Source organism: Salminus brasiliensis, chromosome 13 (genome assembly GCF_030463535.1).
Source record: "Salminus brasiliensis chromosome 13, fSalBra1.hap2, whole genome shotgun sequence".
Taxonomy (NCBI): domain Eukaryota; kingdom Metazoa; phylum Chordata; class Actinopteri; order Characiformes; family Bryconidae; genus Salminus; species Salminus brasiliensis.
Genome location: NC_132890.1, coordinates 38,493,792 through 38,519,518, shown reverse-complemented (window position 1 = coordinate 38,519,518; position 25,727 = coordinate 38,493,792). Strand labels below are relative to the sequence as shown.

The following is a 25,727-nucleotide window of genomic DNA, read 5'->3' as shown; positions in this document are numbered from 1 at the left end:
ACTGCTAGTGGCATTTCAGACTGATTGTGCTGAAGGAGTGAAAGTCAGGCTCTCAGGGATGAAGACAGTTCCAGTCCTGCTCTCCTGGTGTGGAGTATGCAGGTCACAGCAAGCTGCACTTTTAGAAGTTCTAAGCCTTGATGGAGAACATGGGGGTTTTGAAGTACACACACTAAAGCCAGCTGCCGCAGTGTGAAAGACCTGTTGGGTGGGGTTTTAGGACTGCATTCATTGCTCAGCGCGGTATCTGAGGTCTGTTGACTCATGCTACAGTAATTAGGAGGGTGTGAAGCACGGTCCAAGGAGCTCTCAGATGAAGACTTAGACACAGGCTGAAGTTAAGGGGCCTAGCAAGGCAATTATCTGCAGCTGAGGAGAAACTCTTTTCTGTCTCTTCCAACAAGCTGAAGTTCACAGAAGGAGAACCTCTGCAGCACAGCACCTGGGGCTGCTTTGCATCTGCAGGACCTGGACGACTGGTCGTAACTGATGAAGCTATGCATTCTGCTCTCTGTTAGAAAATCCTGAAGGAGAACCTCTGTCCGTCAGATTGACCTAAAGCTTAAGCGCAGTCGGGTCCTGCAGCAGGACAATGATCTGAAGCACACGAGCAGGTCTAGCTAATCAGTACTGAATCAGTACAGCACAGACCTGCTGGATGGCGTCTCTCATTCAGCCTACAAGCACATCTAGACACTGACGGGCCGCTGTTTTTCAGTAGAATTAATGCTGGGGGCGATTCAGTAGTCACTGGACCCAATTCTACACCACAGAGCAGAACAGGTTTCCACAAATACAGCACTTTCTTACATAACAGTAGGTAGTGCCACCTCTACACCTCTGCTGTGCTCTGGCCATTAGATCGTGACTGTTGAGGTTAAGGAAAGCAGCAGCCTGATGGTCCTGATAACAGCTATTTGTGGGTGAAGTGGCAGGGAAAACAAAGCCCACAGAAAACACACACACACACACACACACACTTTTCTTAATATGCTGCTTTTTCTTAATATGAACCTTGTTTAAGCTGGTGATGGAAAACTCTGCAGGATTTATACAGGACTTCTGACGCTTCTGATCCTTTACCCTCTTTTGAATGAATCTGGACATTTAATTAATGGCAGCAGTTTGTAGCTGAGTGGGTGTTTGTTCACACTAACAGAAGCAGGAAGACATCAGGTTCCCAGCAAAGCACAGGGAGTCTCTCCTAGATCTGCGCAACATATGGTTTCAGCATCGTCGTTCCAACATGCTGAAGTCTGATCACAGGACGTGCACCGTCACAAACAGCGAGTTATGATCAGACACGCTGAGCTCTTTACTGCTGTATACAAAAGGAAGATTAGCACGGATCCTAGCAGAGAATTGCTGTATTTTCTAACGTTGCAGTAAATATCAGCCCAGTCTCTACTGTCCTAACACAGCCCTCCACACTGCTGAGAGGAGACCTCACACATGACCTTCCTTTACAGCAAATCAGAGGCACTGGCTGCTTCTGCTGATTACACTACTGAGCTCTGTCTGACTCCCTCTCAGACTGTTACTCTCCACTCATCTGGAACAAACTGGTACTAGTGGCAAAGTGAGTCCAATATCAAAGCAGCCCAGTGAAGAGGGAGAGAGAGGGCGAGAGAGAGAGAGGGCGAGAGAGAGAGGGAGAGAGCAGGAGAGGGAGAGAGAGAGAGAGGGAGAGAGGGAGAGAGAGAGAGAGAGAGGGAGAGAGAGAGAGAGGGAGAGAGAGAGAGACAGAGACAGAGAGAGAGAGAGAGAGAGAGAGAGAGAGAGAGAGAGACAGGTTTTATTCTGTTAACATGCAGAAATACAGCACTAGATCCTGTACAGCATTTTTCAACAGTTCAGAGGTGGAAGAGTGTCTAATACACACTGATCAGCACAAGTGAAGAACACTTGAAGATCACTGATCTTCATCTACTGTGTCTCCTGTCTGTCAGGGGGTGGATCTATTGGGCAGTGAGTGAACAGTCAGGTCTTGAAGGTGATGAAGGTGATGAAGCAGGAAAAATGGACAAGCGTAAGAATCTGACACTCTTTGACAAGAACCAGACTGTGATGTTCTAGATAATGACTGGATCAGAACATCTCCAGAACATCAGACAGGACCTACCAAAAGTGCTCCACAGAAGGACAACCGGTGGCAGGGTCTCATGGTGTGATTATCAGTTCTCAGTTTATTCTTCTAGTATCATTTGACATGTTTTTGTGCTGTGCTTCACTGGTAGAACGGTGTCCCTTCAGTTTTGGCAAGGTCCAGAAGTATTTATTATGTGTGTGTGTGTGTGTGTGTGTGTGTGTGTGTGTGTGTCTGGATGGACAGTTCATGAAGATGAAAGTTGGGCTATGATCCTTAAGCCTCAATCAGGTAAAACTGCTGCAGGGCAGTGCCGGCATATAACCTCCCAGTTAAGGAAAGTAATTCAGGCACTCCAGCGAGCGACCCGGCCTGATCTGAGAGAGACGGCCCACAGGATGATTAAAGAGAGAGAGGGCTGCCTTTCTAACAGCAGCCTGATTTAATTAATGTGGATTTAGAGAGAAAGCAGAAGAGACTATAAAGCATTGATTCTTTTCAGGAACACACACACACACACACACACACACACACACACACACACATACACACACACACACACACACACTAAATAGTCTTTGAAGTAAATGGTTTCACTCAGATCAGCGGTACATTCTGGAGCTCCCACGTCTTCCAGTGCTTGGTCACGAACCAGGCAGAGAGAAAATGCCAGAGTTTCTGAGGCCAACCTGCCGTGCATGTCTTTCACTGGAAGTAAAGATTTAGTAGAGTAGGTGGAACACACTCTGAGTAGGTGGAACACACTCTGAAAGGTTCAGAAGCTTAGTGTGTGTGTGTGTGGGGGGGGGGGGGCTTCACTCTCAGGCTTTCACACAAAAAAACAACTGTCAGCATTTGCAGATGTTTTGCTGAGGTTAAACATCATGTGGACAAGAGTGTTAGTGAGGTCAGGATGTTGGATGATCACCACCCCACCTCATCACCCCCAACTCAGCCCATCCCTGGCATTAGGCAGCATGGAGCCAATAGGGTCATGATGTGGATCTGCAACAGAGAGTCTTATTCTATTGGCAGTATTGGCAGGGACTAGACAAGCTCTGTGTGTGCATTTGCACATCTGTGTAAGTAATGGATGCCGCTTAAAGTAGCTGAATGCATTTATTAGAAGGGGTGTCCACAAACATTTGGACATAAAGTGTTGGTAAGAAGAGAGAGAGAAAGTTTGGGCAGAGAGAAACTGAACATGTAGTGCTGGTCTGTGGGGGAGGATGAGTGTGGTCACCGGAGTGTGAGAAAGGCTGACAGTACTAATGACCGACCCGGCGCTCGAGTCCACAGCCGCCGAGAGGAGGCACAGGAGATGCCCACACACCAATTACTTCACACAGCGTAAGAGTTCAGAGCAAGACAACCCCCATAGACTTGAGACCGTACACCACCAACCCTCATCAGTCCTGCAGAATTCAGCTCCACCATTTCCACACACTGACTGTGTGTGTGTGTGTGTGTGTGTGTGTGTGTGTGTGTGTGTGTGTGTGTGTGAGCAGAGGGACAGACAGAGCCCTCCCCAACTTAATTGTATTTGTGAACAACAATAGAGATAATAATCCCAATTAGCAGCTAATTAAAGCATGCACCACTGTGACAAACTGAGATAGTGCTCAGAGTATTGTTCTGGCCAGCGGGTTCGAAAAGCAGAGCTGTCACTTGAGATGAGCGACACACACACACACACACACACACACACACACACACACACACACACACACAGATTTAACAAGTGATCTGCACACAGCGATCCACACTGCCAGGCTGAGGATTCCCTGACTACAGCACCTCAAGCCCTATGAGCCAAACTGCCGGACAGATGCTGAGTCTGGAGAGAAGGCAGAGTGAAGCCCAGAGGAACTTTATTATTGATCTCTTTTGCTTCAGGACACTAAAGCTTGTGATGATCAGAAAAGAGATTCAGAGCTGATCCAGAGCTGAGAGGACTCAGAGTCATCTCTTCTACACTCCAGAAGTTCACTCCTCAGTAAAGCAGTGAAAAAGCTGCAGAATTGTGTAGAAGTTCAGACCTAAAGCTCTGATTAAACACACTCAGCTCAGCTGTCCAATCAGCTTGACCTTTTAGTCTTTAGCAGAAATCATTTTGCATATTTCTATCCTCTCATGTTGGTTGATTTAGTTAGTTATCAGGGCCCAGTCTCCCTGTCAATGTGAATATGCCAGAGTTAGCTAGTAAACATTATTTTATCTGTAGTCCCTGGGCAGGTTAATACAGACTAAAGGTCTGATGTCATCAGCTCAATACACAATACAACACAATAATATTTAAATATATATATATATATATCCAACATTCACACACATATAAAAAGAAAAGGATTTAACATTGTAATGGTTTGCTTTAAGCCATAATCATTTTTTTAATTGATTGGTAATTAGCGCTCTCTTTTAATACAGTTAGTAAACTATTCCAGTAAAGGCTCTGACTGAAAAGACTGTACACTACATCTATATTGTGTGTGTATATATAACACTGTATAACACAGTCTCGTCTGGTTCTTGTTGTCCTGCTGCTTCTATCCTTCTGTAGTATGAACTGAGTGAGTGGTGGGGGAGCAGGCCCATTCAAAACATTACAAATGAGCTCATTATTAACGAATAGACGCTCATTCATCCTCTGTTTCTATCCTTACTGCTGCTCCTCCTCCTCCTCTTTTACCTTCAGCTGATCCAATCACAATTGTTTTTTCCAGTGAACTGGTTCTTCTCATAATGTGTCGAGAACCAGAGAGCTTCAGTTTGGTTCTCTGAGCTTCCAGTGAGAGATGATGATGATGATGATGATGATGATGATGATGATGATGATGATTTATCAGGAGATCAGGGATTCTGCAGATAAAAGGTGATCTGATATATTAGGGAGATGTTCAGATAATAAAACAGTAACTCTGAGCATCAGAACTGATCAGACTCTCCGTCCTGAAAGAGAAGTGGCCGAGTTTATACTGACACTCCTGTCTTTAGGAACCTAGTATTATTCTTTTGGCAGATCTGAGCACAGTGTGGGACTTTTTTGCTGAGATCTACCAATCCTCAGGAGGAGACTTAGTGAGATTACTGAGGTCTTTTACTCAGGAGGAACATTTAAGCATCAGGAGATGTCTGATCTCAGGGTCTGATCTCAGGGTCTGATCTCAGGGTCGTCTAGGAGGAACTACAGTGATATTAAAGGGGTCTGCACAAAACAATAAAAGAACCCAAACAGGACAGAAGAGAAGAAGCCGAACCACAGAGAGAGTTAACGGGTTTTTAAAGGATGCTGCAGTCTGATTGGTTCATCCTGCTCCTCTTAATAAGCACCAAATCAACCAAGGCATAAAACACTGGCTTGATCAAAGCCTGAAAGTACAGCAGCAGAGGCCAGATATTCAGACACAGAGGATACACTCAGTTAATGAGATCGTCCGTCTGCGGCGACACGCCGAGCTCACTGCATCAGCAGGTCTGCCCAGACTCACTGTGCTCTACCTGTCTGTCCCCAGCGAGAGAAGCAGGGTCAGGGTCCAGAGATGGACTTACACCATATGGACATAAGGAAACAGTCCTACAGTTGTGACATCCTCACAAAGTCTGAATAATGGACAAAGTTTTGCATTTTATATTTAGCAGAACCTTCACATCCACACTGATTTATTAATAATCAGATATTAGATCATTAACCCACCATAACAAGAGCCCCAGTCAGATCATATGGCTGTCTTGGTTATATGGCTATACAGTAATAGTAAAGTCTGTCTGCAGGACTGTGAAAATGTATTAACCCCCTTTGCTTCTGTGAAGTCACGCTGTGAGACTCTGAATCTCAAACCCAATGTTGTTTGGTCTGCCAGGTAATTACACACACACACACACTCACACTCACTCAGGTGTGGGAAAGTAATTCTCAGTTCTATTGAATTCTACTGGATTACAGGGAAAACTGGAAGCATCTGTTTTCATTCTGTGGTAAACAGTCAGGTCTGATTGGCTCTCAATCTGCTCAGAATAAATCTGATTAATTTTCGCCTTTACCTTCAGAGAGAAGCTGGCAGCACACACACACTCCAGTGAGCTGCGGAGTTCTCTGAGTTTGTCCAGTGTAGATTGTGGGAGTTCTGTAGGTAAACTGTGTTCAAGATAACCCACTAAACTTACAGTCTCCTCGGATCCCTGCATCCAGTAAAGTCATGGTCCCTACTGTGCAGGCTGGTCTAACACTTTGCTCAGTTATGGCTGATCCGGTGTGTGAAGTGTATTAGTGCTCTTCCTCAGCTACAGTGCAGGAAATTATTATTAATATTGTTATTTATTTGATTGTTGTTTTTTGCAAATGTGAAATGAGCACTGATTAATACAGCAGTAATACACAAACAGTAAAATATACACACTTATTTATTGGAATCATGTAAATTAAACCACTAAATTTGTATGAACAGAAAAACTACACAATTTCACTCCTTTAGATCATCACACAGCATTTACAGTGGTTTATTTCTGTAATATCTTTCAAATAACATGGAATGATGAGAAGTACTGAAAGAGGCTCATATTGTATGTAAGTTTTTCATATTAAAACACTGAGTCTGAACGCTGGCATCTCATGTTCATGATATTCAAATTAGATTTTCATTTTAAAAGATATAAAAGTTTTCTGTGATCTTTTTCACATAAATACACTGAACTCAGACTACAAAACCCAACTAGGAAAGACAGTAGAGATGAACAATGATACTGTAAAAGAATCCGTGTCTCAGCAGATATCTGCTGTCAGAAACGGATTTTTGATGTATTTACTGTAACAGGTCTGCATCTGATTCATTTTACTGAGTCTACATTTGATCATATTTTTGTAATCAGAATCAATATAAAAAAATACATATCTATAAAAAATATTGGATATTGGAATTATCCCACAATTTCTTTTTGATGCATCCCTACAAGACTGTATTCCAACATTATGCTGCCTCACAGTGTTGCTCTTCGTGACGAGTAACACTAGTCTGTAAGAGGTCTGGCATAAAGGTCACAAATAGAAAGCCGAGTTTTTGAGACCGCCAGGGCTGGGTAAAGTGGCTCAGCGAATGCATGCTGGAAACTGTAGAGCAAGGTAAGAGTGCCCCCTTCAGCCACACTGTAGAATGACAGGCAGCCCTCTTCAAAATCCAAAAGCAGCCCAACCTTCTGCAGTCCAGTGGCACACACAGGAGAGGTCACTTTGTCATGAAGGGCTTCCACCTTGCCCTTCTCACACACCAGGCACCAAGACTTTGGGTAGAAGCCAATACGGCAACTGTCCTTCTGGCCCTTTCTAACTATCTGCCCGTCACAGACGCCCACCTTCCATCGGCCTTCATCCAAACCGACCTCCACCTCCCAGTAGTGGCGACCCTGGCACAGGGCCTTGGAGCCCAACACCTGGGGAAAGACTGTGAAGCGAGCTTCATTCTCTGGGTAGACCTGCTGAGACTCACTGTACTCCACCTCTCTGTTCTCAGCAGAGAGATGCAGTTTTGGGTGAGCAGTGTCAGGGTCCAGGGTTGGACTTACACCATCTGCAGGACATAAAGAACAGAGGACAGATCAGATCAGTGTATGGTCTCATCACAGACATGAAGAATATGGAAATAATAACGAGACAAAACTGGAACAAGAAAAACGTCTCTTCAGTTAATGACTAATACATACACTATATGTCCAAATGTTTGTCATTCAGCTACTTTAGGCTGCACCCATTGCTGACACAGATGTGCAAATGCACACACACAGCTTGTCTAGTCCCTGTAGAGAAGAAGTACTGCCAATAGAATAGGACTCTCTGGAGCAGATCATCATCATGACCCTATTGGCTCCATGCTGCCTAATAATGCCAGGCGTGGGCTAGAGGGGTATAAAGCCCCCCAGCATTGAGGAGCTGTGGAGCAGTGGAAGAACTGTGTTCTCTGGAATGATGGTGGAGCTTTATAAATACTTTTGGGATGTATCCTGACCTCACTGAATGCAATCAAATCCTCACGCAATGCTCCAAACATAAAGACAGCATATCTCAGCAAACTGCATCTTTTTTCGAGCAGCTGCTAACAGACACTCACACTGGGGGAGAGAGGGGGCCATCCTACCCACCCAGAGAGAGCAAGGCCAGTTACGCCCTCTGGGACTCCTGGCCTCACTAGCGAGTGCTTAGACAGCGGGGCCACTCAGCAGTCCAGCGGGAGTTGTTTAAAAGGGGCTTTATAATAATATAGATGTTTACAGTGATTATGTGTGACACAAGTGAAAGACTTACAAAGCAGTCTGAACGGATCTCTGTGAGGCACTGATATTATCACAACGTCTAGTCTTCTCTCTGTCCAGTCCTGCAGGCAGTCCAGTCTGCCTTGATTGAGTTCCTCAACAGATTCCAGGTTCTGCACAGGGTCTGAGAGCCTGTTCAAACTAGAGAACATTGGATACATCAGGAATAACTGTCAGTGCTGAATGTACTGCCTCAATAACACTGTTCAGTTCAGCAAACAGACTACGAATTACTGCTGATCACACAAAATCAACTACAAATAGATCAAAGAAAATGTCTAAAGCATAAGAGATCAGAGATCATTTCTAAAGACCTGCTGTCAATTTCAGAGGAGCCAAAAAGGTTTAAAGGAGCCATATCCAACATTTCTATGTTTCAATGTTTCACTTTTGCCTTTTGTCTCCAATATGTGCCATTTTACTTCTTTTTATATATAAATGAAATTTCATGATGAATGGACCAATAGCAATGCTCCAACAGCACTTGGAATAAAATCACAAAAAACATTTCTTGTGTAAAACTGAAGTTTTGTACGACAGTAACAATATGTAAATGATCTTTGCTCTGATTGGCTGCCATATACTACATTCAAAAAGCAGACGAGGCTGAAACACTTCAGCTTGAACAGACAGGCTAACCTGATGTAGGTCAAACAGTGAACACATGTACAAGCCATGTGCGAGCTGCTCAACTCTACAGGGAAATGTAGTTTTAGACTATACTGACTCTTCAAAAAGCAATAAAATAAAAGACTGATTTTAATAAAAACATTCTGCTCACCTTTCTGAGATCTTTCTGTACTCCTGAAAAGAAAAACAAAAATAATAATAAAATAATAAAATAATAAATAATAAACCATTTCTACAATAACCTGTCTCCCAGCAGCCCTTGCAGTTCATCTTACCATTATAAAAGCCTGGTCATGAGCTCGTGAGACTCCCTCTGCATCTGCTAGTCTCTGTAGCGAGTGGAAGGTGTTCTGGATGGTTCTGAGCCCATGATTCAGCAGGCCAAGTTGTTCTTTAATGCTTCCAAGTACTCTGCTCTCCTCCTGGGCCACACAGCGCAGTGCCTGTTGCTCCTCCAGCTCCAGAGCCTCCCGCATGGCCTGGTACTGCTGCACAACTGCAGCCCTTGTGCCCTCAACCACCTCCTGCACAAGAATTACGGAGTATGAGCGATGGGGTCACACACTCGCATACTCAGCTCCTAGGACTATAAATACTTGGAGTCTTCATAAATGAAAAAACAACTAATTGCATTTATTATTTACTAATATTATTCCGCAGCTACTGTATGCTGGAAGGCAATCCAATGGGGACAAGTGACAGCGTCAGATACACTCACTAGAGATGCATCAATCCGATAGTAGGATCGGATATCGGTCCTGATATTAACAAAATTAGCTGGATTGGGTATCAGAAAATTCCACAGAACCGATCCTTTCACTTTAATCGGTCGGTCTGAGACGGCACTAAATGTTTACATGTTTGCAGTGTTTGATTACTGCTTGTGTGTTTGACAAAGTTCCTTATTTATTCTCAGGTTCAGCTGCTAGATTTTATTATGAATTACTGTTTACATGAAATATTTAAAAATAAGGTTGATTACTGTTTGTATGTTTGATAAAGTGAAGCTACTTATTTTCTGTGCTACTTCTATTTTCTATGTTTTGGCTGATACATTTTATATATTTAATATATTTTAAGAAGTTTGATTCAGTTGTTATTTTGAATTTGAATGTTGTGTCAAGGTCCTGCACCATCGTTTATTTTAGTGACAAATAAACAGGAAGTAAGTACATTTATATCTGTGTGTTAATTTGTTATATTTTGTTTAGTTAGATAGTAAATTAATGATTAAGTCAATCCTGATGCCTTAAGTCTCTCCCACATGGTGAGGTATACGGTTTATTAGTTTAACAATGGTATTGGGTATGGAGTATCGACCGATATGCAAAGCTTATGTATCTGTATCAATATCGGAACTGAAAAAGCCGGATCCCTAACACTCACCTGAACACTGTTCTTCCTCTTTGTGAGCTCGGTTACTCTGTTGGAGACAGATGTTTCCTTTGTCTGTATTTTTTTCATTTCACTGTTCAGGGTGGCCTGTGAGATAACAAATTCCAAATAAGTAAAGACACACAGACAACAGTTCAGGTATTAGCTCACTTCTTCAGCTACAAAGACTCTCAGACTGGTGACAAAACTCATCACTGTCTGCTTACCCTCAGCACTTTCTCAGCCTCCCTGATACTGATGCAGTCATGGTCCTTGTGTGAGCCAATCACAGTGCAAACAGTGCACACACACACCCCGCAGGGACGGCAGTAGATGCGGTTCATCTCCTGGTGCTCCTGGCACCTCCAAGGTGACACGTCCTCCACAGCAGGCACAAGCGGGTGGCTCTGGAACACCGGCGAATCCAAATGGACCCGCAGATGCTCTGGGCACATGGATGCTCCGCACACCAGGCAGGTCTTCACAGCTGACCTCTGCTCTTGACTGGAGCAGTAGTTGCAGAGCACAGAGCCCCCAGTAGGAGAATTGCTATTCTGACCTGGGACACTTCCTGCCTGTCCTCCAGAACCACTCGGGGAGCTTTTGGCATTTGGGGATGACTCTTGGGGATGCGTTCCGGCTGCTGATGCTGGCTTTCTTTGAGGCATCCCGGTTCCACTGCAGGACGGCTCTCCGAGATCCCCTTCTCTCACACAATTCTCCGCTGACGATTCACTGACTGAAGCCATCTTCCTTTTAGGTGGGGTGCTGCTGTTTGCTTCAGGTGTAGCTTCTGTTGAGGCTGTTTTGGACATAGGAGACCTACTTTGGTGCTCTGGTGCAGGGGTTTCTGCGGCCCTTTTCTTTATCGGCGGTGTGTCAGCATCAGACGAGTCACTGACAACGACTGGGTTGCTGTTGGATGAAGCTGTGCCCAGCCTGTACCCCTCACTGCTGTGCCTAAAAGCAGATGAACTGTGTTTCCTTTTCCCAAGCACATTTTTGGGGGCGTAGCGTGCATGAAGTCTCTTCCCAAGAGCAGAATCTATAATCAGTAGAGACAACATGTAAATATATAAGAGTGGATGCAAGCAACAGATCAATTATTTACATACAGCAGGATGATCTCCAGTCTCAAGCCTGAAGCACAGCACTCGAGTACCTTTGACTTAATTGGTCCAACAATCTGATTTTAGTGGGGTCAGAGTCATGTGATACATATCGAGGATATTAGCAGTGCTTGAATAACACTCGATCAGCTGCATGTTACATATAAGGTAGATTTTAATAGTCTGTTACTGCTACTGATGCATTTTGTCTGTGTTCATGTGTATCTACACTTTTATATGGCATCTGAACTGTATTTTATAGCCATCATTTCTATTGTTTTGTATTAGGGCAGAATTGACTTTTGGGCGTGATTGAATTACGCCTTGCAGCTTGGTTACGGGGCACTTTTCACTGTAATTGTAATGACACTGCAGCTTTAATGTAGCATATATATGTATATTGTAGTAAATATTTGTTGTGTAAGCTGTGGAGATAGGGAATTCAGGTCCATAAAGCGAAAATCCACCCCAGGATTTTGTTCCAGCTGCCTGGGCAGCTCTGCTGCAGCTCAGCTGCAGCAGAGCTGCCCAGGCAGCTGGAACAAAATCCTGGGGTGGATTTTCGCTTTATGGACATTCTCCATCTGTAAACTGGAGAAACCTGGTATGAAAATACTGTTTGCGTGATTTTCAGAGCTGTTTAAGGATCCTCGGTGCACACACACATCAACAAATATGTTAAAACATTTTCCTAAAGGTCATCCCTAAAGATTCCTAAAAATCCATTCCTAAAGTGACACTGCCAGATACGTTCTCCTTCCAGGAAGTGAGGAAATCTCAGACCGAGCATCTAATTGGCTGAAACGATTCATAAATAAACAAAAGCTTATTATTAACCATAACTCCTCTAAACTCTGCTGTAGCTTAATCAGCTACATCACACGAATTATTATCTGCATAATTAAAAATAAGACTGAGAGGCTGTGCATATGACTGCTATCCAGCTACCATGCAGTCCTCGGTCAGGCCTGATCCCAGACATGGCGCAGGACACAAACTGGACAGTACAACAGACAATACAGCTGATAATAATACATAATAAATAATAAATGAAAATAATTAAATATAGCCTGGTCAATGTACTTCGGTGCACGCCAGCAGACGTGGATGCTCCATATGGACCTCCGAGGTCTGGTAGCTCCGTGTACTCGTACTTGCATTCGGGGCAATAATAAGGACCCGTAGAGGAGCCGCTCCACAGCTCCCCGATGCAGCCCTGACAAAAGCGGTGTCTGCAGCCTAGAGTGATGTGATTCCGAAACTCGCGGTGACATAACGGGCAAATACCTGGAGATCCAGCAGGTTTATCGAGAGAAGACCCCATCTGACACACTAGTGTAGCGGCCTCTCACAAGCGAAACTGGTCAACTGCAGCAGGGAGGAGACGGGTCTCTCTTAAAGGGACAGGCCTCCAAAATAAAGGGCAACACAGCAACCCACACAGCCGGGAGTTCCCAGCACTGGAGAATTGAATCAATAATCCATCATAGAAATGATCAATTTCTCACCTGAACGCTGTTGGTTCTGGTTAGTTCTGGCCACGCGAGCTGATTGGCTGAGAAGCGTTATAACACTGCTGTATAAACCATATAACATAAGAATCATTTGGAGGAAGAATCTGTCCCACTCTGATCAGAACTGATTATAAATTATTGATAAAAATCACCAAACCAACAAAACTGCTGAGCTGCTCGGATGTGCAGCATATTCATAATATAATATAATCGGAGTATGTAATGGTCGGAGTAGTGAGAGGAATGATGGGTAATAGTGGTGATATTAATAGTGCAGGTAGTTAAGAGTCTGTTTAGGTTGAACATGGTCATCAGACAGGTAGCAGTGGCAGGAGGGTGTGCAGCTGGTCTGACACGGGTGGTGGGGGAGCCTGGTGGTCAGACTGGTGGAAACCAGCTTAAATATCCTGTTTAAGAGAAAACAAGAACCAGCTGAAACCAGCGGAAGGAGATGCTAATATTAAACGTTAAATGCCACATTCACAGCTTAATTTAATTTATTTATTTATGACTTTATTTACTCTCCCCACTGTCCTTTAAAAGCAACAGAACTGTAGCATAGCATATATTTATATTGTAGTAAAGATTTGGTGTGTAAGCTATAGAGATGGCAACAGAACTGTGATAGAGCGGTGCCGTTATTTTTCCCTAACCTTAAACTAGCCTGAGAACTCCAATCAATCAATTAATCAATCAATCAATCTAACCCTTATACTGAACATTAGTTGCTGAGCTGTCTGCTCGAACACCCACTAAACCCAGTAACTGACTGATGAGTTGAATCAACTGTCCCAGCCAACTCCCTCACGTGGGTCTCACATGGGAAGAATGTGGGTTCCAGGTGGGTTCCAGGTGGGCATGGGCTCTAAATGGGTTTGTACACTTGCACTTTGTTTCTGGGACCCAGATGAACTTCCCAAATGGGCTCCATGGATACAGTCCACCTTAATCTCACATGGGTTCCATCTAGGCCCCATGTGCAATGTACAACCCAGATGGAGCCCATGCTTAACCCCTCCTGGTTTTGCTTTGTGCCATACAGGCCCCTCATGGACATGTTAGGGTGTCTACTATTATTGAGTGTAAATATGCTGTAAAGACTGGAGGGAGATTCTGAAGACTCCAGGAACGTCAGAAGCTCTTGAACTGGTTGGTGCTGAGGCCGGGCTGTGGCTCATAAAACCTGTCTGTCTGCTTTCAGCTGTACTTCTAGTCTGAATGTAGAGAATGTTCACCATCAGTACTGATCTGACAGCTGAGTCACTTCAACTGAGGAAAACAGAAAACACCCAGTTACTGCTTCATCTGCTCCAAGATACTGAGATACTGAGATACTGAGATACTGCACTGCTCAGAGCGGAACAGCGGGTCTGAGACAAGGTTCCGAATAAATGATTTATCCTTATTCTCTCTCTCTCACACACACACACACACACACACTATAGAGGAACAAATGAATGAAAATTGGGTTTAATGAGTAATTAATCAAACTTGGGAAGCAAACTTTATTTAGACAGCTTCACTCGCAGGATGGGGGGGATAGTCAACCTGAATGTTTCACACACTCCCTGAGAACATCCAAGATCCTTCTAGCAAGGCAGATATAAACTTGCACATATGGGACATTTCACATAAACACACACACACACACACACACATACACACACACACACACACTGACACAGACACACACAGAGACACGGAGATAAGTTATAATTCATTTCACTATAAAGATAAAGTGTAAATTGTAATCCTGCAAAGTTAGGAGTCTGAACATTACCCATAATAAAATTACAAACAGCCACAGACACACCTGTTCATACTACAGTTAATCCCCTCACTGTAATCAGCTTTACCTTCCCTTATTTAAACTGTGCATTATTTAGAACTGCCTGTTAACATGTAAAACACTAAAGCGACACTGTTTAAGACTGGGTATTTATGAAGGGAGGGCTCTACAGGGCTGCAGTTAGAGAGTGAAAATGCTCAGATCAGGTTTACAGAGGTTCACCTGTGATCTGTATCAGAATGGCTGCACCTGTGTCACTCTGTCTGGAAATGAAAATATCAGGATTCATTTTCAATCTTCTGCAAAAGTTTGGGCCCCCAGTTCAATTACGTGCTGTTGAGTTTTTAAGTGAAAATAACTTCAACACATCCTAAATTATTAATACAGTTTAGTCGCTTCATTTAAAAGAATATATCACTTTAAAGTGGTCATGTTTAAGTCAGAAACTAAAAGGAATTGTGCACTAAAACAAAGTTCTGCCTCCTGAAGAGAATTTGTTTACTAATGTGAAAATCAACAGTGTGTGTTTTATTTGATCAGCGTCTTGCATAAGACTGAACCTACAAAGTACATGAAAACCATCCGATTAGACCGGGCGTCTAAATGAACAGGAAATCACAGACATCAGACAGAAACACAAAGCTGGAAACACAAAGTGAAGTGAAATCTTCCATCACTGGCTGGAGTCAAGGACACTGCATACTACTGGCCAAACGGAGGGTCAGTCTGTCTCTCAGTCTCTCAGTACGCTGGGGCAGCGTTACGGACCGCACAGCACAGAACCATGGTGAAGATCATCTCAAACACCTACAACCAAAGGAAAAGGAGGTGAAAGAGAAGCCTGAGCAGCACCACCCTTAAAGACCTCTCACAGAACCTCAGCACACGGCGTGTGTGTGACCTGCCGTGTGAACTTAAGTACCATTATGACGGCGATGACGAGGGCGGCCAGACCAATCACATGGAGTTTCTCAGTGAACAGGTCCCTCAGCTTCGTGTGGCAACTCTGAGATAGAGAACAGAAATCATTAGCAGCATCTTTAGAGCTGGAGAACTCGTCTCCTGCAAACTGAGTCAAATAATCAACACTTTATTTATTATTAGTAGTAGTATTTTTTTGACTTGCACATAAACATAAACATAACCATAACCATGAGACCATACCTGGAAAACATTACCAATACAAATGGTAATGAGAAAACAATCTTATAAGAGTGAAGGGGCCATTGGAGACACCCCCCCCCCCCCTCCCGCTCATACTCACTCTTATTATTAATAGGTTTAATTTTTTTTTCTTACTTATGATTCTAATATCATTTAGAGGGATGTAAGCAGTGCAGCTGTCCAGGCAGTCAGAACAAACCCCTGGGACAGATGTTTACCTTCTACCCCTATTCAACCCGTTTCTCCTGACACAGCCAATGACAGCAGTGCTCATTATCATACAAAATGACCCCCCCCCCCCCAAATTACACTCTTTTTACAGATATAAATGACCCCTTACACACAGGCTGAATTACAGCGTTACTGATTCGAGTCTGTCCGAGAGAACACACCTCTGTAATACACTGATAATTATTAGTAAAGTAAGTCTTTAACATTAAAATTAACCCAAATATTCTCCTTTAAAACTGATTAAAAACAAACAGCTGAAGAAAGGAGAGTCCTCGCTTTAACGGACAGTGTACACTACCTGAGAGACGAGTGGGTCTATCGGTCTTCCAGGACAGAGAGAGGCCTGAACGGACAGGAATAACTGATTGTCATCCCCTTTCCCACAGCACTCGAGCTGAGAGAGGAACAGAGACACACTGTAAAACCATGCTGTGAATTACACCAGCCATAACATTAGTACCACCTGCCTAATACTGAGTATTATACTCAGAGTACTCTTGTACTGCACCATCAATGTGACCATTACAGCCACGAACTCTACAAGGCCTCTTTAGGTGTTAAGGCTAATCGATGTACATCAATACATTGATCTTCAATATTACAGCTTTACATTTACACTGCATGGACAAAAGTATTTGGACACCTGTTCATACATTGTTTTTTTTTTTAATCAAGGATATTAAAGAGCTGATCCTGCTTCTGTTGGAGTAACTGTCTCTACTGTCCAGAGAAGAAGACTTTCTACTAGATTTTGAAGCAGAGCATTGCTGTGAGGATTTAATTGCATTCAGCCATAAGAGTGTTAGTGAGGTCAGGATGTTGGATGATTGATCACCCCCAACTCCCCAACTTATCCCAAAAGTACTGGATGGAGCTCCTCCACCATCATTCCAGAGAACACAGTTCTTCCACTGCTCCACAGCTCCTCAATGCTGGGGGGCTTTATACCCCTCTAGCCCACGCCTGGCATTAGGCTCCAGAGAGTCCTATTCTATTGGCAGTACTTCTCTAGAGGGACTACACAGGCTGTGTGTGTGCATTTGCACATCTGTGTCAGCAATGGGAGCTACTTTAAGTAAGTGAATGCATTCATTACAAAGAGTGTTCACAAACATTTGGACAGATGATACAGTGTATATTAACCAGGTCTTTAACACCAGTTTCAGAAATGAACATGGGCTGTGTGGAAGGGGGTAGAGGGAGGGTCTGTATGACTTACAGTGTCATGAAAGACTCCCAGAACTTTAGCAGCAGCTTGTCTGGTGGGTGAGTCCACCGGGTCCACAGCTTTCATGTAGGCAGCATCATAAAAGCTGATCAGCTCTGTGGAGATCTGAGCAGAAACAGACAGCAGTGAGCTTCACCTCAGAGGGTTCAGAACCCAGAAGTAAGTGTGTGTGAGAGGGTCAGTCAGTGGTCAGGGTGCTGCCATACCGTCTCTCTGTTGATGAAACCCCATATTCCCGCTGCCACCTCACAGGCAAACAAGATCACTAAACATGTGAAAAACTAGAGAGAGAGAGAGAGAGAGAGAGAGAGAGAGAGATTAAGGTGGTTTCAGTGTGACTCAGGGGAGGAACTCATTTGAGACATTTCCCCTTTTCTGTAAAAATCAATTAATATTATGCTTTCATCACAAGCTTACTGTATCCCTGCCCACACTTTTATTAATTAAAAAGTGAAGTGAAATGTATTCTCACTTTTTTCAACAGAAGTTGAATTTAATTAATTTACTTATTTAAATATTTCTGTCGACAGCCCAGAGGAGTTCAGTTATTTTAGCCTTTATTTCCATTTGCTGTCTGACACCTGGCCCATCGTGATCGGGTCACTCAGGGTAGCAAAATCGTATAAAATCGTAAACGTGTGATTTCTCCTTATGAGATGATATTAGTGCCATGTTGTCCTGCATCTTTACGTGTTGCTGCACCGGAGACTAGCAGTGTTTGGTTGTCCTGTAGAACCCTAGTGTAGAACCCTAGTGTAGAACCCTAGTGTAGAACCCTGTAGCAGTGTAGTGACAATAAAGCTGAACTGAGGAGGAAATCACAGACTGCTTCATTAACAGTGATATCAGACAGTACTCACTGTTCCAAGCAGACACTGGGACTCCTGAATGGCTCCATAACAACCGAGAAATCCAACGAACATCATGACCGCTCCGACAGCTATCAGGACATACACACCTAGAGGAAGGAGCAGACGGTTATGTGCGAGCAGGACGTTAATAAGCTTCTCATGTGCTCCTGATGATCTCTGGACTGAAGGGGTGTGTAGGGGTCCTCCTCTTCATTTACCTTCATGTTTAATAACCTATAGTATAACACCTTTGGAGAAGCAGGGGGTGAGCGCCTCTCTCAGGGAGCTGTTGGTGTAGCTCGGGGTAAACTTGCTTCCTTTTTTCCAGTTTAATCAGCTTCAAACTTTTTGGAAGGTTTTCAGGACATGCCACTCTTTCCCACAGCAGCTGGACATTAAGCCTTTCACAGTATGAGTAAACCTCTGCAGGATTATACTGTTTAATGGGTCCTGGGAAAATTGTCCACCCCCTACTCTTATGGCCTGAAGGGTCACAGCAGAATACAGCAGAGTTCAGCCTAATCCATTTATCTGGTGTGATCAATAATCTAAAATCAGACCTGCATTTATATGTAAAGTAATTTATTGCAGTAAGGAGTAAATAAATGTCTTAATTCATGAAATATTTTGGCCTTTATGTTTGTGTTGACCTGAGATTTAATCCTGGTCCTGGAGTACTAACACACCAACGATCACCTCAGGAAGTGCTTGCTGATTTGATCTGTTAGTTTCCCAAGCGATTGGGTACATGGTGTTTAGTTATAGTCCCCAAACCTCCAAATATCGACATCCTGAAGACCACTCCCTTCTACCCTCTAATCCTTCCCTCCTCTTTCTTGGAGGTGAAAGGCGTGCTGTGGTCACTGGGGGCTAACATCTAAGCATCACAAGTAATCTGCATTTCTACTTCTTTTCATCACCATAGCAACAGACACTGCGGAGGGGGCATCAAAGAGCCAGCCTACAGACAGAAAGCAATCAGAACTGAGTGGAAAGCCAGACTAAACAGGAACAGGGGTAGTCTGCTTGTCTTTCAAATGGACCAAATGTGTTAGACGTCTAAGGACCAGTAAGCTGATTGGGTCATTTCATTAATAGGTGGGACTTCATGTTGAGCGCTGTGAGAATCCTGCTCATATTTCATCCAGTAATCAGGTCTCCTCCTCAGTTCAAGGAGGATGGTTTTTGTTATTACTCTTAATCCAGTATAGATACAGTTTAAATACACAGGACAAACCCCCCCCCTACTGAATCATTGGAAACACCCCTTGTTTGTATAGAATAAGATTTTATAAACAAGTTTATATAGAAATTAAAAATTGATCAGGGGTGCCCCAATTTTGCAAAGGACTGTACATCACAAATGTCTAAATGCAAATAAGCAGAAATCAGTTTATCTTTACCTGACTTTTTATTTTACTGCTGTATTCATTTACAGTGTATTTAATTAAAATGTATAAAACTATAATATGCATTAATTTACATTGGCATGAACATTATGTAACAGGGTGGTAAAAGTAAAAGCTATTGCTATATAAAAGTTTTGCTAAATGAGTAAATATCTATGTATTAATGTTTATTAATATCTGCATGATTTTAAAGATCACACACATGCGTACATACACTGCCATGGTCCTACAACGTGGGCCTACTTGAAGACCCCCAGCCTCAACATCCTAATCATGACAGACTGTGTCCTGTGTGTCCCCAGAGACCCCTTTCTGCAAACCAAGTTATGGTGACTATATTAAATGACTCTGAGAAACACACCAGTACACACATGCACAGCACTGTCAGTGATGCAGTGTGTGTACACTGAGAACAGATGGGGAGGGTCTGTCAGTTGTGTGTGGAGACGCTGGGTTTATTCTGGGATGTGGAGAGTGGAGGAGAAGAGATCAGGATTAAGAACAGAGCTTCAGTTCTATTGTATAAAACATAAGGGGGATAAAAGACTGGCAGGATTTCACACTGCAATCATGGCTGCTGACTCTGAGCAGCTCCAAACTTCAGCCTTTGAACATTTCTGGGCTGTAATGATTGGTGGTGGCAGGGCCTGAGCATATTTCTGAGACAGTTGAACCAGCAGTTAAGCAAACCAGCCTACTAAAAACATCCACTGCACGTTCTAATTTGTGGAGTAATGAGCACATGTGTGGGGTTATTTGAAATACACATGGGTGTGCAGTGGAAGCCCAGAGCAGGATTGACGGGATGAAGGAAGAAAAATAAAGTCTTGATCTTTCTCTTCTTTGCTTGGGTGGGCCAAACCAGCCGACCAGCCCCTTAACATCTAGAGAGCGCGTCTGCGCTATAAAAAGCTAAGGGCGGAGGGCACTGCAGTGGCTCCTTGTAGTTAAACCCAGCGTTGGGAGACAAGCTGACGGCCACTGCACAAATTAATGGCCGCTTACCACTGAACTGTGTGTCTTCAACAGATGTGTACAACATGCAGAGGGAGTGTGTGTGTGTGCGTGTGTGTGTGTGTGTGTGTGTGTGTGTGTGTGTGTGTGTAAGGGTGGAGTATAAACACACCCTGTGGTTACATTTGGCCTTTTTCCTGGTCAGTTTAAAATAAGGGTCACTCTCCACCATGAGGGTGTGGTTCCATACACAGATATATATATATATATATATATATATATAACGGTTGTGTGCATGTGTGTGTGGTGGGTATGTGTGTGTGTGTGCGTGTGCGTTGGTGTGGGGGTGTTGGTGGATGGGTACTTTTTTAAAGATTTATATTTATATTAAGTACTGAAATATTTAAAATTATGAAACTCTCCTTTAGTGCAGAAAGAAAATACATTAAATTCATGTTACGTAAAGGATTTGTGACCTTTTATCTCTTAATTATACATTTTTATACAGTTTTTTTGCTAATTACACAGACAATAATGTCATAAAAGGTTGTTGAAAGGTTCCTGAAGCTTCATAATAATAAAACAACAATAATAATTCATAATGAAGATACAGGCACAGTTTCAGCAGTGGCATTATTTACGGTAGGACAGTAAGGCTCACTCATGTATAATCATAAGTTTGCTTGTTATGTAATGAGTTTATAAGCCTGACTGTTTTGTGCAAACACACGCAGATCGTGCTCCACTTGTCCATGTGCAAAAAGCAGAGGATATACGCAGGTCCTGTTTCCTGTCTCTCCCTTTTTTAAGAGGTCATTTTAATCACAGTCCACTACGAGAGAATCCAGTGATGTCCACAGTTAACAGACCACCAGACACTGAGAACTACACTGACCATTAGCATTCTGCACACCCTTTCACACACGCTCCATACAGTCCACTTACACTTACAGTGTGTACTGCTTTGAGTCTATGAAGATGAAGATGAGGTCAAATTAAATCAAATTTATTAGTTTAGTTGTTGGCACAAAGCAGTTTTACACAATCAGTAATTAGTCAAATAAGTTTACTAATTACTGATGAGTTCAGCTAACTAATAAGACTAAGACGGTTCATCAGTGGTTCAGTTTAGTCAGTGTTTACTCATTTGATATAACGTCCTGTAAGTCTCACAGGGATCAGCTCTATTGTTTTGGAGAAAACTGAAGTGTTAGCTGAGTGGTTTACACACAACGAGATGAAGGACAGTACTAATTATACTGCTTATGTTGATTTAACTCTGAAATGTAGTATTAGTATAGTTCAGAATTCCGTTTTTACAACAACACAAACTGTCTGCAGTTACAGAGCTGAGGGATGAAAGCCTGGACTCCTGACTGGTGTGGCAGATATGTTAGGACCTGGGTATGAAGTGTTGTGATGGGAATCCTTATGACTTACTGATGTAGAACGTTCCTGGTGCTTGGGTCCCCTCAAACTGTAGCATGAGCAGGTTACTGGTCTGAGCATCATGACGGAGCCACAGAGCTATTCCCAGAATTACACCCCCAGCGAGCTAAAACAGAGAGGCGTATGTAAGAAACCATGCAGTGGCATGTACGGGGTTAACTCTAAGGATGAACCAGTTTTTCTGCAAATAATAATAGGCCCGACAGCTTTCAGTTCTTTTCCGCTTTGAGCTCAAAGTTCGCACAACATCTAGTGGGTGAGGGAGAAAGCTCTCTGGTTTCCGGATGTCAGCTGTTTATGATCACTATCTGTTGGCATATCAGAAATCTCCATTCAATTGTTTATCTAGGAGCAGGAACAGCACCGGTGAGAAAAGTGAGGCTGGGGATATTTTGGCTGTGACACTCTGTCACCAGAGAAGTACAATAAGAGGAAATACTGATGCACAACAGTTTTCCATTTTATTGCATCAGGTCCAAAAAAACAAGCATCTGATAGACGAAATGGCCTCATCGCTCTAACAGGTGACCAAACACTTGTTTTTACAGCTTTGGGATGAAATACATATTTCCAATGTGAACATGTTTCATAATAGTCCATAATATTGATGGAACTTCTATTATTTTTGGCTGTGCTGCACTTATATTTTGTGAAAAATCTATTTATTAAAACTTTATTTATTTATCATTTCCCACAAGTTGATATTTCTCAACAAGTATATATGGAGTCACCCGTGCTGGTGCAATTATATACGCACCCCCCACACCACTCACCATCAGTGTGTAGTTATTCCTCCCAGGCTACTTTCTGTTGGGTGCACGTTTATAATTTGTATAGTGGTAGACTGTCTGGCCTCAGTGTTGAAGACTGTAAGAGCAAGTCAGCATTGCCTCTGCTGCTGAGTGGGACTCTATGCTGGCTGGGGATTGCAGTGGTCACTCTTGTATTCCCACAGGATTACACTGTCTGTTTGTGACCAATAGCAGATAATCATATTAATATGATATTAGTCGATAAAGGAATAAGACTAAAGGAATAGGTCCCACTAAGAACTTAGTAAGATTAGATTTTTACAGTGTATCTATTTTTCCACAGTAATGGACTGTAAGCAAAACAGTTATTGAATATTAAATATATGATGTACTGTAATATATAATACATCTTGACCATGAAATTATGGCAACCACAGTTGTCTGTATTTTACTGTATTTTATGTTTTTTTTTCAGTCTGGTGTACAAAGATATAAAACATGAGGTTTAAACTTTTTAAAGAGTTCCTCATGAAAACATAAGAGTACAAAGGAAACTAATGAGCGCTGATATTAAGCTCTGTGATTCTCAAATGAAAATGGTAGGTGCAAAACAATGAGTCACTGGGAGATGGAAGGACACGTGTTTCTCTGTCTTTCCTGAAAAAATGTTCGTCTGATTTTGTTGGGAAAATACTATATAGAAGAGAAGTAAGCAGTTATTTCATGATCATGAGGGGTGGTCCAGGTTCATGTAACTCAGTAACTGTTAGTAGTAGTTTCTATCAGGTAATGACAGAATGTCTGCACTCAGGATGATAATCTCCCATCAAACTGACGTGGCTGGTTGGCATCACACTCCATTCCAGTCTCTCTCTCTCTCTCTCTCTCTCTCTCTCTATACAGTATATACACTCTAAATAATACTAGACTCCATGAGGAGAACTTTGGAGATGTTCTAATGATAAACACAGTGATGGAGAACCTCCACCACCACTTTCTGTAGGAGTGTTAATATTAGTGTTTATTCTGATATCAGTGATTTATAATATTTACTGAGCAGATAAACACTTAATGATCAGATCAGCTTTAATTTAAATAAAATTACATTTTATCTGAAACGTTTCATATATTGTTGAACATTTGTCTCTACAGCCACAACATCTGTCTTCGGATCTTAGGAAAGGGTGTACAATAAGAGGAAGCTGCTGGAGCTTCTCTGCCACGAGAGAGATCAGTGTCCGCTTAATAAAGAGAAAAGTCTGCTCTCTGATTCTGATGATTTTAGAAATGCTATAACACTGATGCTCTTAGATAACGGCCTACCTAAAGAAAAAAAAACAGGAATCGTAGAGAAACTCACCCAAAAAATGAAGTTGAAGAAAAAGAGCATGTATTTAATGCACTGATTGCAGCCCGTCAGAACCATGGCTGGTTGAAGATCCTCCTGAGTTCCAAGAAAATGAGGCTAGACTGAGTTCTGGAAATGATCATCCACTGTCATCCAAGCAGGAGCACGGTTCTGTCAGAGCACTGCTGCACACTATGACCATCACACAGGCAGGAGACCCATGAAGGAGGAGAACTCAGACGGCCCACAGTTTGAGGCTGTAAGGCGGGCACTGTTTTTTTCCCACTCTTCCACTCCCCCCTTCAGACCCTCCAGAGGCTGTGTTCTTTCAAACGACCGCATCCAGAACATTCAGTAGAAGATTGTAGAAGAGTGTCCAGAAGAAGACACAGGCTGCTGACATTCAGAGCACCTGTGCAGGTGTGAATGCGGTGGTGGTCTGTGTGTTAGATTATTATCCGGCTGTAGGAGCAATCCTCCGTTCAGCCGCACTCTAATGCCAGATGGTTTGATTCCTCTGTGCAGGACTGATACTTTACTGTATTTATCTTTATTTATTTCATTTTGATCTTTAATCTGTGGAATCCATTTTTCACTCATCTGTGCAACACTGCAGCGTCTGCTCCCTCCAAGCTCACTTTTGCTGATTTTAAAGTTTTAGGCAGTTGTGTGTGTGTGTGTGTGTGTGTGTGTGTGTGTGTGTGTGTGTGTGTGTATGTGTGTGTGTGTGCAGGGGGGGGGAGTTCTCATTTTGATCTCCACAGTTTTCCTGAACTGGACAGTATTAATAACATTTCACACTGTAGAACTGCAAGCTTGGTCCAAACTTTTGCACAGGCCCACACTGATGACCTCTTTATGCTACAGAAGACTAAAACTGTAAATTAGGAAAATATTGTTTGATTATCTGCAGAGGCTGTGTTTACCACCTATTCTCTATTACAAAATACAAAGCAGGGGTACCCAAACTTTTGCCTAAGACTGTAATTCAGCCTGAAGACTCACAGAGAAATGGAGAAATCTGGGAATAGTGGTGAATCCTTCCTAAAGTAGCAAGTTTGTTCTCAGTCCTACCCTCTCTAATCCACAAAACAAACAAACACACAAATAAATAAATACAAAACATAAATGAGAAAGAATAATATAATTAATTTCCCTAAATTTGTCTTGGTCACACACAAGAAATGATCCCATGAAATACACATTACACAATAATGTAAAAGACACCAAATCTCTGTTGTTCAGATCCACATGTCCCGTGCTGGTCTTTCAGAACCGGGGTAATTCAGTACGGGTTCCTCAGTGAAGAAGATTGTTCTGTACAGACCCATTATAACTCCAGCCTGTTCCTGGTTGGATACGTGTTTCTTCTCTTTGATTAAAATGGTTCTTCAAAGAACTCTTTAAAATAGCACCAAAATAAATCAAAGGGTCAGGAGGCTCTATAATTAACCCTAAAATCTCTAGTCTGCCTAAAAAAGGGGCCTAAGCGTGTGGTTAGGAGACACCCTGGTGAAGGCCATGGCCAGTGTGTGTGGG

The 25,727-nt window shown here is 42.8% G+C and overlaps 2 protein-coding genes across 3 annotated transcripts; both read right to left on the bottom strand.

Moving 5' to 3' along the window:
* Positions 1–6,475: 6,475 nt before the first annotated feature.
* On the bottom strand, positions 6,476–12,878 carry LOC140574869 (tripartite motif-containing protein 14). 2 transcript variants are annotated; one of them, XM_072694919.1, is made up of 7 exons: positions 12,787–12,878; positions 10,618–11,435; positions 10,403–10,498; positions 9,292–9,540; positions 9,168–9,190; positions 8,379–8,527; positions 6,476–7,647 (listed from the first exon to the last, which is right to left on the bottom strand). In XM_072694919.1, exons 1-7 carry the CDS (start codon positions 12,821–12,823, stop codon positions 7,091–7,093), a joined length of 1,929 nt encoding a protein of 642 aa, XP_072551020.1. In that variant the 5' UTR covers positions 12,824–12,878; the 3' UTR covers positions 6,476–7,090. The 2 variants fall into 2 exon arrangements, with proteins under 2 accessions (XP_072551020.1, XP_072551019.1); XM_072694918.1 differs by having other exon boundaries at positions 12,583–12,874.
* A 1,589-nt stretch (positions 12,879–14,467) lies between these two features.
* On the bottom strand, positions 14,468–24,425 carry cd81b (CD81 molecule b). Its single transcript, XM_072695646.1, has 8 exons — positions 24,201–24,425; positions 22,080–22,194; positions 18,286–18,383; positions 17,632–17,706; positions 17,417–17,530; positions 16,496–16,591; positions 15,725–15,808; positions 14,468–15,609 (listed from the first exon to the last, which is right to left on the bottom strand). Exons 1-8 carry the CDS (start codon positions 24,264–24,266, stop codon positions 15,544–15,546), a joined length of 714 nt encoding a protein of 237 aa, XP_072551747.1. The 5' UTR covers positions 24,267–24,425; the 3' UTR covers positions 14,468–15,543.
* Between the last annotated feature and the right edge of the window lie 1,302 nt (positions 24,426–25,727).

Excerpts from the sequence above, each read along its gene's own strand:
- LOC140574869 (XM_072694918.1), bottom strand. The coding sequence starts at position 12,823 with ATGGGGTCTTCTCTCGATAAACCTGCTGGATCTCCAGGTATTTGCCCG. Across the intron at positions 9,541-10,402 it reads AGAGGAAGAACAGTGTTCAG|GAGGTGGTTGAGGGCACAAG; the intron begins GTGAGTGTTAGG and ends ATTCTTGTGCAG. Across the intron at positions 9,191-9,291 it reads ATGACCAGGCTTTTATAATG|GAGTACAGAAAGATCTCAGA; the intron begins GTAAGATGAACT and ends TTTTCTTTTCAG.
- cd81b (XM_072695646.1), bottom strand. The coding sequence starts at position 24,266 with ATGGTTCTGACGGGCTGCAATCAGTGCATTAAATACATGCTCTTTTTC. Across the intron at positions 22,195-24,200 it reads TCTTCAACTTCATTTTTTGG|CTCGCTGGGGGTGTAATTCT; the intron begins GTGAGTTTCTCT and ends TCTCTGTTTTAG. Across the intron at positions 18,384-22,079 it reads ACCAGGAACGTTCTACATCA|GTGTGTATGTCCTGATAGCT; the intron begins GTAAGTCATAAG and ends TCCTTCCTCTAG.